Source organism: Arctopsyche grandis, chromosome 10 (genome assembly GCF_051622035.1).
Source record: "Arctopsyche grandis isolate Sample6627 chromosome 10, ASM5162203v2, whole genome shotgun sequence".
NCBI classification, from domain to species: Eukaryota; Metazoa; Arthropoda; class Insecta; order Trichoptera; family Hydropsychidae; genus Arctopsyche; species Arctopsyche grandis.
In genome coordinates this window covers 9,593,339-9,608,811 of record NC_135364.1, presented here as the reverse complement: position 1 = coordinate 9,608,811, position 15,473 = coordinate 9,593,339, and the positions used below count along the sequence as shown (strand labels likewise).

Here is a 15,473-nt window from a genome sequence, read left to right as displayed (position 1 = left end):
AGTTGTCAATTTAATTTCATGAAATTGGTACATACAAGGCTATTATGGCACTTACAACGTTTTGCTTTTTTTTATTTTTTATATATAATATTAATTGATTGCTCTTTCAATGATTATTATACCTCTCGGAAGAATTATAGTATAATAAAAAAATTATTTATGCATTGTTTATTTATCTCAACAGTTTTAAATCTATCCTAAAAACTTAATTTTCTGGTATTAGAAACGTTATGGTTTTGGCACCCATCAAATATGAAAAATTTCATTTTGGAGTATTGTTTAACTTACAACTGGATTTTTTACATAAGGTAAAGGGTTAAATCCAATTTTAATAAAATGCACCAAAATTTGAGTTTTTAATGATCATCAGTTTAACTGAAACAATATTTGAGGTATGTTCTATTTTATTTTTCATTGTAATAAATGTTAATTGCCATGAAAGATTTTAATATATTATAAAGTGTGTTTGTAAAATGATTTAATAAGGAAGTGTGCCTAATTATTTCGTGTTATACGCTATTTAAAATTCAAGCAGCGTTATCTTTTGAGATGGACAAGAAAATTATAATTCGTTAAAATTACGTTGAAAGCATTATGTTTTTAGCATACTATATTATATTTCAGAACGTGTAATCCGTTGTATGGGAAAAAATCGAGTTGTTCGTAATTAGGTTCCGATTAGGGTCGGAACACTAATTGGAATTATGTATTATATGTACAAAATGTAATCAGTGGGTTGTTAGTTAAAGATTTGTTTGTTGTTTGGCATTCCGGAACAAATTTTCCGGCCAGTTTGAGATGATTCGTCGTCGTGTGGATATTTCTCCACCCCGTCTACCCCCTAGTTTTTTGACCGCCCTGTTGAATATTTCAACGGGGCGATTTTAACAGACACGTGGTTTCGATTATTACCTAGAGAAACGTTTGGCACTTGTGATGAATACTCGATGTATAGGCGTAGACTTTTCCGACTTTTCCAACCCCTTGACCATAAACCACACCATGACGCATACTCATGAATACGCTACTAATATTTACAGTCACGCACGGCCTTTATGACATGCCTTTGTTTCGCCAATAGTAGTACCTCGCGCTGTTATTTTACGCGTTCTACAAATTTAGAATGATTTTTCACCAAGAAAGTAATAAGTATGTAGAACGTGAGCTCCGACTTCATTACCGTATGCATATTCGTATTCAATGTGTTGTTGTTTTTTTTTTTGTGAATGATTTTTATATGTACGTGTGTGATTGGTATCAGGTTTTGGGCTTATTTGTAATACAATCACAAGCTGCCCATTTCTCTTTGTAATACTAAACAATATTTCGAGACGTGGTACTACGTTGGTTTAAATGAAAATTCGTATGTATTAGGTAATATATGTACATATATTGTGACCCAATTCGACTACTCTCAAGGGCCGATTTATAATATAATTAAATGTTACAAATATAATGTATGCATATTATTAAAACAAAATTTTAAAAGTCATTAAGGGAAATTAACCCTTACACTCCCGTACAAGTTATACAAATACGACTCATATACACGACGAGACATGTATCATTACAAGTTGCGAACATCATTAATCACCGTTCTAGACTATATTCCGCCTTAGGCAAAGTTTAAAATGCCGCACTTCTAAAAATATGAACTATTTATTTATTTTTTTATTTTACTTATACATATATATTAATAGGTAAACCCAATGCGCTTTCCTGAACATTACATACAACGATAATCAATTATGTTTAAACAGCAGCGATTTCCAAACTGGGGGGGCGGATTAGTAAAAAGGAGGCGCGAAAAACTTGTCTATAACATAAAATAATATATACTTATGTATAAATAAACTTTCAAAACGCATTAAAATTTGTTCCTGAAACGCACGTAATTTTTGATTGGTTACCAGAGAAAATCCACTAATAATAACGATAGTAGGAATGTAAGCGACAGGGAATAAGGAAGTATAAATATCAAAACAAGAAAATACGGTTCATTCTATTTATCAATGGTATTCACAATTACTATTTTAGATGGCTTGGAAAGACCTTGGAAAGATGTGTTTGCTCTGTATGAAAGCTGCATGAGCAAACACATGTATGAAAGAGACCAAGTAAATAAAAGCGGTACAAAAAAACTATGCATTCTGATATGTTGGTAAACCAAGAGTTTACCCAGCAGCTATTGATATGGTTGAAATAATTTTCGAAACAGTTGTTCTATCCATTATACATATTTGTATTTTTTTTAATAATACATTTCTATAATAATACTATGTAGTATTTAAAAAAACACAAACATTTTACAAAGTGGGTAGCATTTTTTATATCATAATCAACAAATTTACAAAGTATAAAAGAAACGAGACAGGATATGTTGCTAATTTTGGTGTTTCAACAATGAAATCAGATAAATTGACAAACTCTGATTGGAAATGATTGACCTGGAATCCAAGTCCAAGATCCAACCGGTAACACCGGGCCAGGGATTGAACCCATGACCGCTCAGTTGAAAGCATTACACGCCAACCACTTATATTTATTGCTAGTTATACACATAAACGAAAAAAAAAATTGATAATTATAATATTATGAGTCTTGTGCCCAATGAAATATCATCGCATGGGTTATGGCATAATAAGCTATTAATTAAAAAAAAATTAAATAAATGTGTCAGTTCTGTGTTCGATTCGCACGTTGTTTATTGTTACGAAAGTCCATTATTACGTTATTAGTCCAAAAATACGAAAATTTAAACGGGATGAAATATTTTTAATTCACAATTAAAAGTACTTTGGATATTTTCCCCTTTTCGGTATGTCGCCCCCTTTTAATGTGCCGCCCTTGGGCGTCGCCTTATTTGCCTATGCCCACGAGACGTATCTGAACATTACGATCGTGATGTTCAGAGACGTGTCATCAAGTGCATCGATATACATATACATATGTACACATTTATGTATCATTTCAAATTTCAAAGTGAGTGGGGTCAAATGAAAACCTAGATTGTCTGTGATAATATGAAAAATGTGATTTTCTTTTATGAAATTTGATACATACATATGTACATATTTTGAACAATGTAATATATTTTTATTTTTCGTACAATGGGTATAATTTACTTTCCTACGCCTTTGTTTTGATACGGGTTGTAGCTGTATTAAAGTAATTACTGTTACAATCTCATACCTGCTGAAAATTTCTATACCATTTCGTCCCATTACACGCACTGGTACTGAGTTTGTGGTTCAATCGAAACGGCCTTTATGCTGAAAAAATGGGTCTATTCATTCGCGTTTTATTGATAGGTAAATATAAAGTCAGCATTATCGACGTTGGATGCCTTCCAAAGACTTTTTTAATTAGATAGATATAGATATAGATCGTAGATTCCTTGACGTTAAATTTTAATAAAACAACAAATGAATATTCAAAATTAATTTAAATAAAATACAACTATTCAAATAAATTTAATAAAATGTTTACTATTAGATTGGCCATGTTTAAACGGTTTATATAACAATTACTGAGCGAAGCCGCGTATAACCACTAGGATATAATATATGTATGATACAGTTGAAGTGTATCTACCAGTTGTAAAATATATTGACTAGATGGAATATACATATATTCAATCTAACCTGGTACTAACTACCGTAATAGATATAATAAGTGTATTTTAAATTTTTAAATTATAATAAGTGTATTTTCAGTTGTAATATGTACATATATTTTGACTAGTTGGAATATATTCCGTCTTACCCACGTAAGTTGATTCATATTTATTTATTTTTTTACATACATATATACCAGGACGGCCTTACAGGTAAACCCCAATGCGCCTTCCTGGCCAATTACAATTACAATGCAGCATTTTTATTACAAGTCATTGAATTACGAGACACTGAAAAACTCGCAAATTAACGAGACATCCATGAATTGTACATAAATTTTATTGCAAATTAATCATACTCAAATAGTGGTGACTTGGTAGGTAGGAAGGATCTCAACAATGAAATCAGAGAAAATTGGCAAACTCTGATAGGAAAGTATCGACCTGAAGTCGCAAATATCCAAGTATGACCAGCAGCACTAAAAATATACTCGGAAAAATTCTTTTCAATCGAGGTCAGCTCATGGGATCGAACCCGGCGCCTCTCGGTGTTAAGCAGAAGCTTAACGACCGAGCTATGCTACTGGCTAATTACATTCCAACTGGTCAAAATATATCATAACTGAAAATACAGTTCAACTATAAGTTGATTCCAGGTTAGATGGAGAGGTTAGATTTTCGTGAAAACGTTACTCAATTAGTAAATTGTGTTTGAAAATCAATTTTTTGTTTTGAACACATTCTTAGAGTTGTCGTAATACGGTATTCATTACCTTTATTCGTAATACCTAGCAAATATTAGCGCATTATTGAATTCTAAATCATTCGTAAAAAATATATTAAATTAAACGCCAGTTGGAATAAAATTTAAATAATGACCTAAAACGCCAGTTGGAATATACATACATATATGTATATTAGAACTGAAAATACACTTCGACTGTAACATATATTCAAGGACTGGCACCGATTTTTTCCCAATATGCCCATCAATATGTAATTAGCAAAATTTTCAGATGTTATGTTTAATTTGATCGTTTGTATTCAGCTGCATAGAATTCGGGCTTTGGTTTCCGCGTAATCCAATCTATCTGACAAAATCACCGCCTATATATCAAGCGGCTTAAAATTGGACCGAGTTAAATTGCTGAAATACTTACTTGAGTTTGACAAATAATGCCATGTAAAACAAACTGAGATACGAAAAGTTGTATTGTTTCCTACAGAACGCAAACTCAAACTTGATAAATTTAATTTCAAAGCCGAAAATCTTACGGCGAATGTTTAAATAAAAAACATTCTTCAAACTCCACAAAGCGGTTATATATTCGAGTGTCGTTTTATTGGAGTGAATATTTTCCTCCGTCTGTGAAACACGCTTATATAGCAATTTCCTTCGACGAACTTCATTTGCGTTTTTTCTCTAAATGATTTTTTTCTACGGAAAACGTATGAGTCGAGTTTGAATTAAAACACTTTTCGTATTTTCGTACCCAGTATTAATTTCCTGGAAATCGTGAATATACTATATACACAATATATAATATTTCAGACATACTGCGACCACATTGGGGACGCCTTGTTCATATTTACATTCATTTTCGATCAATCTTGTCATGTCACTCACATCATAAATGTTCCTCGTTGAACGTACACATGTGCAAATAGTACGTTACAGGTATATATAATTTTTTGACACCGAAAACTGAATCAAGGAAAGCTTGTTAACTTTCCAAATTCTAAAAATTGTATCTAGTAGAAGTTGCGATTTTATGGGTGGTTAGTAAATCGACATTGTTGAGATAGGTACAGATCTTTTAGTTCACAAAGTCTTATCTATTAATAACTTGTGCTTAATAGCTATATAATACAGTACTTATAACCTTTATTCGTAATACATAGCAAATATTAATGTATTATTGAATTTAAAAGCATTCGTAAAAACATCAGAGCTGTCAAAACTCTGCTATTTTTATTTTTACATATGTATATATAAACCAGGAAGACCCAACAGGTAAACCCCAATGCGCCTTCATAGCCAATTACAAATATTGCAGCATTTTTTTATTACAAAAATCGCTGAAGTTCAAGATGCTGTAGTACACGAAATTTACTATTAATTAATTAATCAATTATTTTACATATCGTACATAAATCAAATTCAGATATTGGTGACATAATGGGCAGATGGTTTTGCCAATTTGACGGAGGAACCGTTTCAACAATGAAATCAGATAAATTGGCAAACTGTAATAGGAAACGATCGACTTGGAGTCACAAATATCCAAATCTGACCAGCAGCATTAAAGATTAGTACGTGATAAAATCTGGTTACCTCTCCGTGCTTAACATAAATGCAACCACCGAGCCATACTGCTGGTTTAAAAGCTTTTAAAGCTGTTATATTATTACAACTGGCGCATATTGTTGAAAGTGTATTTACGCTTGTAGATATATCATTTATTATTTGAATTGTATTCGAGTATGAATGAGCTAAAACGTCATTTGGAATATATTAAAACTGAAGATACACTACGTTACATACATATATGAACACTAAAATATTGGGTAGACGTATGTAATTAATATAAGCTATTCCCATTTAATATTCTATGTACTTTGTATTAGAGTAAGTTGAATGCTAGCGAATCTAACTGCTTATATTATCTTACTCTTACTCATACTGTCAAAGTTTCATTTCTGAAAATTTCATTGCGTTAAGTAACAATGAAAGCAACGGGTGAATTGTTCCATCAGAAAAGCAGATACTTCCCAGTGAACCGTTATCGTACCAAATTTTCTATTGTATAACAAACTTTATGTCGCCTTAAGGTTAAAAATTAATTTAAGTTGCCATAAAAAAAACATTTTTAATACCAAAACACATTATATTAAAAGCGGCTATATTTATGGAGCGTGCTTGGATGGATCTCTCAGCTTATTTTGACTGCCAGGCAGAAGGCCCCCGATGAGATGCGAAATTTTTCATACAAACAGGTTCCCAGCCGCTGATGTGATTCATCATCATTACAAATTTTCTTAAACCGCCTTACGCTTTTATTTTTTGATGTATCATATCGGCGCCATGTAATGTCAGACATAATTTGCTTTAGGTGGCCAAGATTTTTCTTCGCGACGACAGTTGAGCTGGTCTACAAATGAGCTAGAAGGGAGCTACGAGGAAACTCAAGGTGGATTAACAAATTAGTATATGTATATGAACATGTTGCCCGCACATCACTTCGTATAATATAATATTTTCATCAATTCTTCCACTGCCATAGTTTTTATTTCAACACGTAGGACTGTATATGTAAATATATGAATCTGAAAATGTGAAACGTTTCAATAGCTATCCCTACTTTCAGTTCAACGAATTCATTCACCTATTGATACCATTCACTTATGGATTTAATAGAAGCGTATACGCATTTGAATTTATCTTCAGCTTTTGCGTAAACTTGGCATTGAAACGTCAAGCCTCACTTAAAGCACACTAGCCAAAAAAACATGCACAAATTTTAAGGATCGTTAAGGTCGGCTCACACGATCATCCGTCTGATGTGTGTAACGCAGCATCCTTTTGACGTTTAGAGTGACAATCACGCGTCAAAATGACGCCTCGTTACAGGCATTGAAATGACGCTAGTATGAAGCAAGCCAACACGCTTTCAAAGTAACGTATCACATTTTAGAAAAATTGTAGCGCTATTATAAATTGTATGCCAGGAATCATGTATTACGCAGCTTGCTGGAGCACTGGGATTTCGGAGAAGTGCGAGAGGGGTGGAAGATGATGGTGATTGATGATTTGGTGTTGTTTCAGGTCGACCTCGAGCTACCGATGGTGTCCAACTTGGTCGACTGAGCCGGTCTGCATCAGAGCTGTCAAGTGCGGGGGCCAGTGGATCCAATCCGGGTCCCGGGCCCCCGTCGGGCCCCCCGAGGGCTCGCTCAGCACAGACCCCCCGTCGCTCCGGAGCGCCCTTATCCGTCCTCAACAAGACACACTCCTTCTTCAACACACTCAGAGTTAGTATGGAACGGATCAGTACTAATACTATAATCCCACGCTAATCAAATTAACACTATCTTAGCGGATCTATAGCCAGACTGTTCAAATGGTATAATTGGATGTTGGATATTAACGTTCAAATACAGTTGCGTATTGGTCCCTATACAGGGTGTAGTTCAAAAAATTTGATGAGTCGTAGTTTAAAAATGAGCTTTTATTTCAATAATATCAAATTGCATAGAATTACATATTCAAAAAAGTCATTTTTTTATCTCCTTTCGAGGTTAGTCATCACAAAAGTAATTTTTGGAATTCATTTTATTTATTTATTTTTTATACCAGCAGCATAGCTCGGACGTTAAGCTTCTGCTTACCGTCAAGAAGGTGCCGGGTTCTATCCCTGAATGAAAATGAATTTTTCAGAGTATGCTGTTGGTCAGACCTGGATTTGTGACTCCAGGTTGATCGTTTCCTATCAGAGTTTGCCAATTTTCTCTGATTTCATTGTTGAAACGGTTCCCGGAAAAAAAATTGGCTAAAAATCCTTCCTACCTACTATGTCACCACTATTTGAAATTTGATGGATGTACAATAAAAATTTATGTACAATTCATAGATGTCTCGTTAATTTGCGAGTTTTTTCAGTGTCTCGCAATTCAACGACTTATAATAAAAAAAATGCTGCATTTGTATTTGTAATTGGCTAGGAAGGCGCATTGGGATTTACCTGTAAGGCCTTCCTGGTATATATGTAAAATAAAAAATAAAAATAAAATACTTGAAAAGCGGCATAGCTGATGAACCCAAATTTTTTATTATTCAAAAGATACCCCTGAGTGACTTATATGGTATTAAACTTGTACATATGTATGTATAGGTACGTATGTATATACATTTTAAAATTATATTCAAACTAGTGTTGTACCCGATGAAATATCATCGCATGGGTATTTGCATATTAGATAAGTTATATAAAAAAAATTAAAATAAATGTGTTGTTCCTGTGTTCGATCCGTCCGCGGACAGAATTTTTTCAAATACCTTTTAAATATATTTAATTTAATATTTATATTTAATTGTTTAATATGAAAAAAAAGGTAAAAACTTCCTACCTACCTACATATAAACAACATAAAACACCAATAGAAAAAATAATTAATTAAATAAATTTTCAATACATGGCGCTGACGGTGACGTACATATGTATTTCGAATCGAAACGACTATTATAGTACGGCAAGCGTTATCTCAGACAGACACACAGAATAGCGATATTATATATATATATATATATATATATATATATATATATATATATATGTATATATATATATATATATATATATATATATATATATATATATATATATATATATATATATATATATATATATATATATATATATATATTATATGTACATATATGATAGTGGTGACATAGTGGGTAGGTTAGTTTTTGTCGATTTGATGAGGAACCGTTTCCATAATAAAAAAAATAAATTGACAAACTCGATAGTAAACGATTGAATCGGAGTCACTAATATCCAAGTCTGGCCAGCAGCACTACAGATAATACTCGGAATAAAAATTTTTCAACCCACGGTATCGAACCCAGTAACCTCTCGATGGTTAGCATTAACGTAACCACCAAGCTAAGCTGCTGTCTAAATTTGTCAAATTTCGCTTTGAATGTTATTCTTCAACTTTTGGGTGGTAAGTCACAACAAATTAAACATTGATAAATCAGTCAAGTTTGAAGGCCAAGTTATATCTCGGAAACGAGACAATATACATACATATATTCAGGGTTTTTTGTAATGTGACGCACTAGAACGGCATTCCGGTACCCTTTTTACTTTTTTTTTATTTAGATAAATTGTGCTTAATTTTTAATCTGCTCTGTGGCATAGGAAAATATGCTTTAAATTTCATTCAAATTATATTTGAATAAAATTTTCTTTAATAAAAAGCTTGACAAGAAGTGAGTTCCGGTACCAAGGCTTACCTTGCATGGTGGCATTATCTTCAACATATGAATTGGTGGCATAATGCTATCGTATGTGGTTTGCATTAAATAATTGCTTTTTAATTACAGCGCTCATATTAAAGTTATTTATCGTTCAATTCTATCTTCCCCACCCTGTACATAGGTATAGCATACTTGCGACATTTTGAGTAGTAAACCTTTGAACGATAAGATTCAAAGGACTGATGTTATTACATTAGTGACACTTTAAGACGAGGTCGATAAGCATTAGCTCGGTAGCTTACACTTATGTATTAGATACCATTACACTAAGAACTTTCTGCATCGTTGGGGTGTGAAATTAGCGCTGTACTTTAAAATGCGCTTGGAAATTAGTTTATTTCCCCATTTTTGAAAATGCATAAAAATGGAATTTGTCGCCAGTTTGGAGTTGACGAGGGAAATTTCCGGTTAAGTGAAGTTTCTCCCGGGTTCCGGGCTATCTGTGAAATTTTCCGGGTCAAGTGGCATTTCAATTTTTTACCTCGATTATGTAAATGTAAGTAAACGTTCACAGTCGGCAAGCACACGTATGTATGTAATTGAAGTGCTATTGACTGATGTAATCATTAATTGCATTTGTTTGTTTCATTATTTATTTTTTTGGAGTCTACAGTTTAGTTTATGAATGTGTAAATTGTCTATCTAAAATAATAAATAAGACTTATTTATCCATTCCTCTCCTAACAGAGGCTGCGCAATATCATAACTATACATATGTATGTATGTACATATGTAGATTGACAACCGAATCAATCTAGAACAAAACAGCTCTTACTAAAAGCATCGCTCGGTGTTTGCGTTAATGCCAACCACCGAGAAGTTCCCGAGTTCAAGCACTGGGTTGAACTCGATTGAAAACAATTTATTCGAAAGTATTTCTGTAGTTCTGCTTGTCAGACTTGGATATTTGTGACTCAAAGTCAATATATCTTATCAGAGTTTGCCAATATATCTGATTTTATTGTTGAAACGGTTCCTCATCAAAATTGGCAAAATCATTCTCCCCACTATGTCACCAATATTTAAATATGATTTTAAATTTATTCAATTAAATTGATTAAATTTATATATGTACAAGTTTAATACTATAGATATCGCTCAGGTATAAAAGATTTTATATTTCAGGTTGCAAAAGATTTTATATTTCCACCAAATTCTGAATATTGCAAAAAAAACAAAAATGACTGTGATAGAAGATTCAATATAAAAAAATATGTTAAATCAGTGCATAGTGGAATTTAAATGATAATCTGAAATAGGAGATTACTGATTTTATCTTTGAATACATTGAAAAAGAATTTCAGCGACATTTCCCAGAGTTTGCATACTAAGAAGCTCCATTAGTACTAATTTCATTCTCTTCCGGAGAAGCATTTCTTATTTCCATGTACTTATACATTTTTCTGGGAGAGTGAAATTTCAACATTTCTAAATATGAAGACAAATATCCTAATCTGAATGTTGAGAATGACATGATTTTTTCATCAACAAACACTTGGCGTCAAATTTTGAACCCGATTACCCAAAAACACGTACGTATAATCATCGCATTTAATATCAAGCATAATGATATATTTTTAGAGTGTTTTGTCTGCTAAAATTCCTTATTATGCAAATGTGGTAGCGGCTGCAGGTTACTTGGATATTATAAAAGTAGGTCGCGACTCGAAATTGGTTGAAAACCCATGCGAATCATTTGCCAAGTTTTTCATCAATGATCAGTTCCGATATGATTTTTATTTCCCATCCTTTAAATGTATTTTTTTTTCTCCCATTTTCCATTTTCTGTCACTTCCTATCGGTGAAACTTTCAGAATTTTATTGCATATCATACATTGTACATCTCAAGTGATAAAATAGTTTCTTAATTATATAATAAAAATAGGAAAGGGAAATGTTTATAAGTGTCTTAATAGCTCTTGGCAACCCAAACCAAGACCTGTCTGTTAATATTACATATTATTTTTTGTCACAACCCATCAACTTCAAAAGTGTTTTTCACATCAAATAGCTCATTATAAAATTTTTCAACCCAGCCAAAGGCGACGATTTTGTCTAGAACTTAGAAATCAAGATAATTTTCAATTTTTGATAAAATAACACTGAAAATATAACCCATCCGAATGATCGACTTATGTACTTTGCAATTTAATACGACTTTGATTTTCGTCGAAGTCTCCAAACAGATTTCTCGCCATCCGCGGACAGATTTATACGACGTTTTTGCGATTCGATCAAATTGTTATGTCTTTTTTACGACTCGCCGTTAGATTTGAACATTTAACGAACGGCTTCCCGTTATCGCAAACACCCTTTTAATATAAATAACGAATGATTTTCAGAGTCGATGGCATCGTAGCCGCAGCAAGGAGAGGCCAGCTCGTGACGGCTCAGCCGGAAGCAGCACCGAGTATGCAGCCGATCAAAGCTCAGAACACAGCAGCTCGGCTACACCCAGCACACAATCGCCCAGACATCGGATACATAACAACGTTCAAGGTAGACAAATACATCTGAGAAATAAAAGCCACTGCTTCTATTGCATGGTCTGTCGTATTTCAAATATGGGGTGGTGCTTACAGTATGTACTACTGCTCTGATAAGTTCTGGCTGCTTGCCAAGTGATTGGATGCCGTCTTGATTATGCACACATAACTTTCTTTTATTACTTTATCTACATACATACATACAAAGTATCAATATATGAAAGTTTGACCTTGGGATTTTAGTTGATTTGTGTCCAGTATCGATCGCTGATCACAATTTTATGCCTTTTTGAAAATATATGTATATTTCGGGGATAATTCGAACATCGTTAATAGTATCACAATGTGAAGTTTCATATTGGAGTGCTAAATTTTACGTTTCAATTGTTTTTTTTTTTTTTTTTGAAAAATTGACGTCAGCTGAGAATGACATTTTCTCTGATACGTAGTTTTATTTTTTTTCAATTTTTTTATTCATTTTTTTTATTTTCTAAGCTACCATATAGATGGAACTAAACATAATAATAATAAGTATAACAAGCTTCATAAAATAATATTTGTAAATATAATTTTTTCAAACTGAAATAGTACTTTTACTTTCAGATTTCGAGATTTTTGTCAAAAACTGTTCATTGTATTCAACTGGAAAGTCACATCGATACGTTTCAAATTTAGTAATATAATATATTTAATAGAATACTTTCGAATAGCAATTTAGTCTTATTAGCAGAAGTGAATATATACACTAGTATTTTTTCAGACTTTCAAAATTTTCATATCTTCACAAAAAAATAAAATAATCTACTTATAATATATTCCAATATCATATAATAAATTTACAAAAAATGTGAAATTCCGAACGAGAAAATTTGTGTGTTTTTTTTTTAACATTTACCATGATGCCATTAGAGTTTTCCCCAAAACGACACCTATGACCAAAGTTGTACATTTTTATTTTTATAACATACATACATTACATCATATGTGTCGATCTGTGTTTTAATAACCACAAGATCTCTCCAGCAGCATATTTGGCCAGGACTTGAAGTCACGACCTTTCTACTGGTATGCAATAGCCCTACCAGTGCACTACGCTGTAACTCCGATATACTTACTATAGATGTAACAAATAGAGAGTAGGTGGCTAATTTGGCGAGGAATGAAATCAGATAAATTGGTAAACTTTGATAGGAAACCATCAACCTGGAGTCACATATATCCAAGGTCAAGCCAACAATATCACTGGGCCAGGGCTCGAAACCGTGACCCCTCAGTTGCTAGCATTATACGCTAACACTTATATTCTATTTAAAATATTTCAGTATTTTTTCTGTTAATGTTTGAAAATGGGGCGGTTTTAATTAAAGATAAAGAAAAATCTTCTGCGTCGCCTCTGTATTGTTAGAGTGAAGCTTTATGTTCTGTAATTTCGCGCAAATTATTTCTGAAGTATCGATTTGAAATGCACATCGCTTTTTTTTGGATCTACGGTCTTCGTCATAAATTCTAGTAATCTTGCGTTCGAATTGAGTCGAGTGTTTTATCTCTCAATCAGAGACTTTCAGACTGAAAGACCCCCGGAGCTTTTTATTTTAAGAGGAGCTCTTTTAAATCAATAGGTACTTAAAAAATGATTGGCATTCTTTTGTAACGTTGAAAAAGTCGGAAAATGCCTTGTCGGAATTTCTTAGACAGCCTATTCATTCTAACAAAAAAAAAAACACCTTCCTTAATTATTTAAATTTTTTGAATGATGAATTTTTTTTTAATTTATAAATATCTATAGAATCCTCGTTAAAATGAGATATATTTTATATGTACAATATACATATGTATGTATATGCTTCAGATTATATTCGTCGGGGGATGGTGATTTCTTATTGAAAACTTTTAAAGAGTCAAAGGTTATTTTTTTCTCACTAAAGGATAACGATACGACGGGACATCTCTATAAAATACATCGTATAATATCCTTCTCCAACGAAAAGGTTCTTTCTTAACGACTTTTTTAGTATTTTAAAGAGTATCGATAAAATTATTCCGTTACTACATATATTTGAGGCAAACCCCTGTGTTTTTAAATAGTTATTCTATCGGAATACAACACATGTCTATTCCGATAGATTGACAGTTAATATCCATTACCGGAGCCTATGTAAATTGGTTAATTATTCTCAAAATACTAGCTAATTTGTAAGTTTGAAATATGTATAATACTCGTACATCATTTAAATGTAGATGACATGCACCAAGCTAAAACGTAACATATGCTTTGGTAATAAATCCCATTTTTATTGAAATACCATATCTGGAAGAGGATCTGCTGCCTTAACTTTAATATAACTATTGCGATCACACCATTTATTTTTTCATACTGTACTTAAAAATCTTATCTTAATTTGAAGTCTTTATTAATTTGAGGTATGTCGTTAAGCTAACTTACAAACCTTTTTAACACACAATTACATATTAAAACTGAAAATTAAAAATTAAAACTGTTTTATCGATCATTTTTCTATTTTATTTTTCAGTAATATTCTACACAAAGGGGGGGGGACTTGAATTATGTAATGATAATATTTATAATAGATTTTAACCGGGAATATATGTACATATGTATGTAGCTCAGTAGTAAATGTTTAATACTAACAACTGAGAGGTCACGAGTTCGAGCCCTGGTCTGGCGGTGCTGCTGGCCAGTCTTTGGATATATGTGACTCCAGGTCGATCTTTCCTACCAGAGTTTGCTAATTTATCTGATTTCATTGATAAAATCGTTCCTTACCAAATTGACCACCTACCTCCTATTTGTCAACTCCATAGGATATATTTGGTATTTATTATTTATTAGAATACGTGGGGAAGGCGGCAAAGCAGAGCAGTACAACATTGGCCATAAGTTTTGTCTTGGGGAAACCTGTAATGATACGTATGGTAAAAACAAAAATAAAGATATCATATATACATATGTAGATATGACAAATGGATTTACATAAAAATTATATATATTTTTTTAAATTTATATTTTCGACATCTATGTTATTAAACTTTGAAACCGTGTTCAAATAGTGGTGACATATTGGGTAGGATGGTTTTTGCCAATTTAACGGAGGGACCATTTTAACAATGAAATCAGATAAATTGGCAAACTTTGATCGGAAACGATCTACGCAGAGTCACAGATATTCAAGTCTGACCAACAGCTCTACAGACTATACTCGGAATAAATTATTGTAAATCGAGATCAACCTCTCGGTGGTTAGCATTAACTCAACTACCGAGCTGTATTGCTGACTAGCTGGTTTTACACTATACATTCTAGAAGCAA

General features: G+C 32.6%; 1 protein-coding gene across 1 annotated transcript in view; it reads left to right on the top strand.

The window, feature by feature from the left end:
• The window catches only part of Mctp (multiple C2 domain and transmembrane region protein), a 76,698-nt gene that overhangs the window by 24,950 nt on the left and 36,275 nt on the right, over nt 1-15,473 (top strand). The window contains exons 3-4 of the mRNA XM_077439425.1: nt 7,443-7,648; nt 12,002-12,158. Of these exons, the coding sequence (XP_077295551.1) occupies nt 7,443-7,648; nt 12,002-12,158 (363 nt within the window). The remainder of the gene's footprint in view (nt 1-7,442; nt 7,649-12,001; nt 12,159-15,473) is intronic.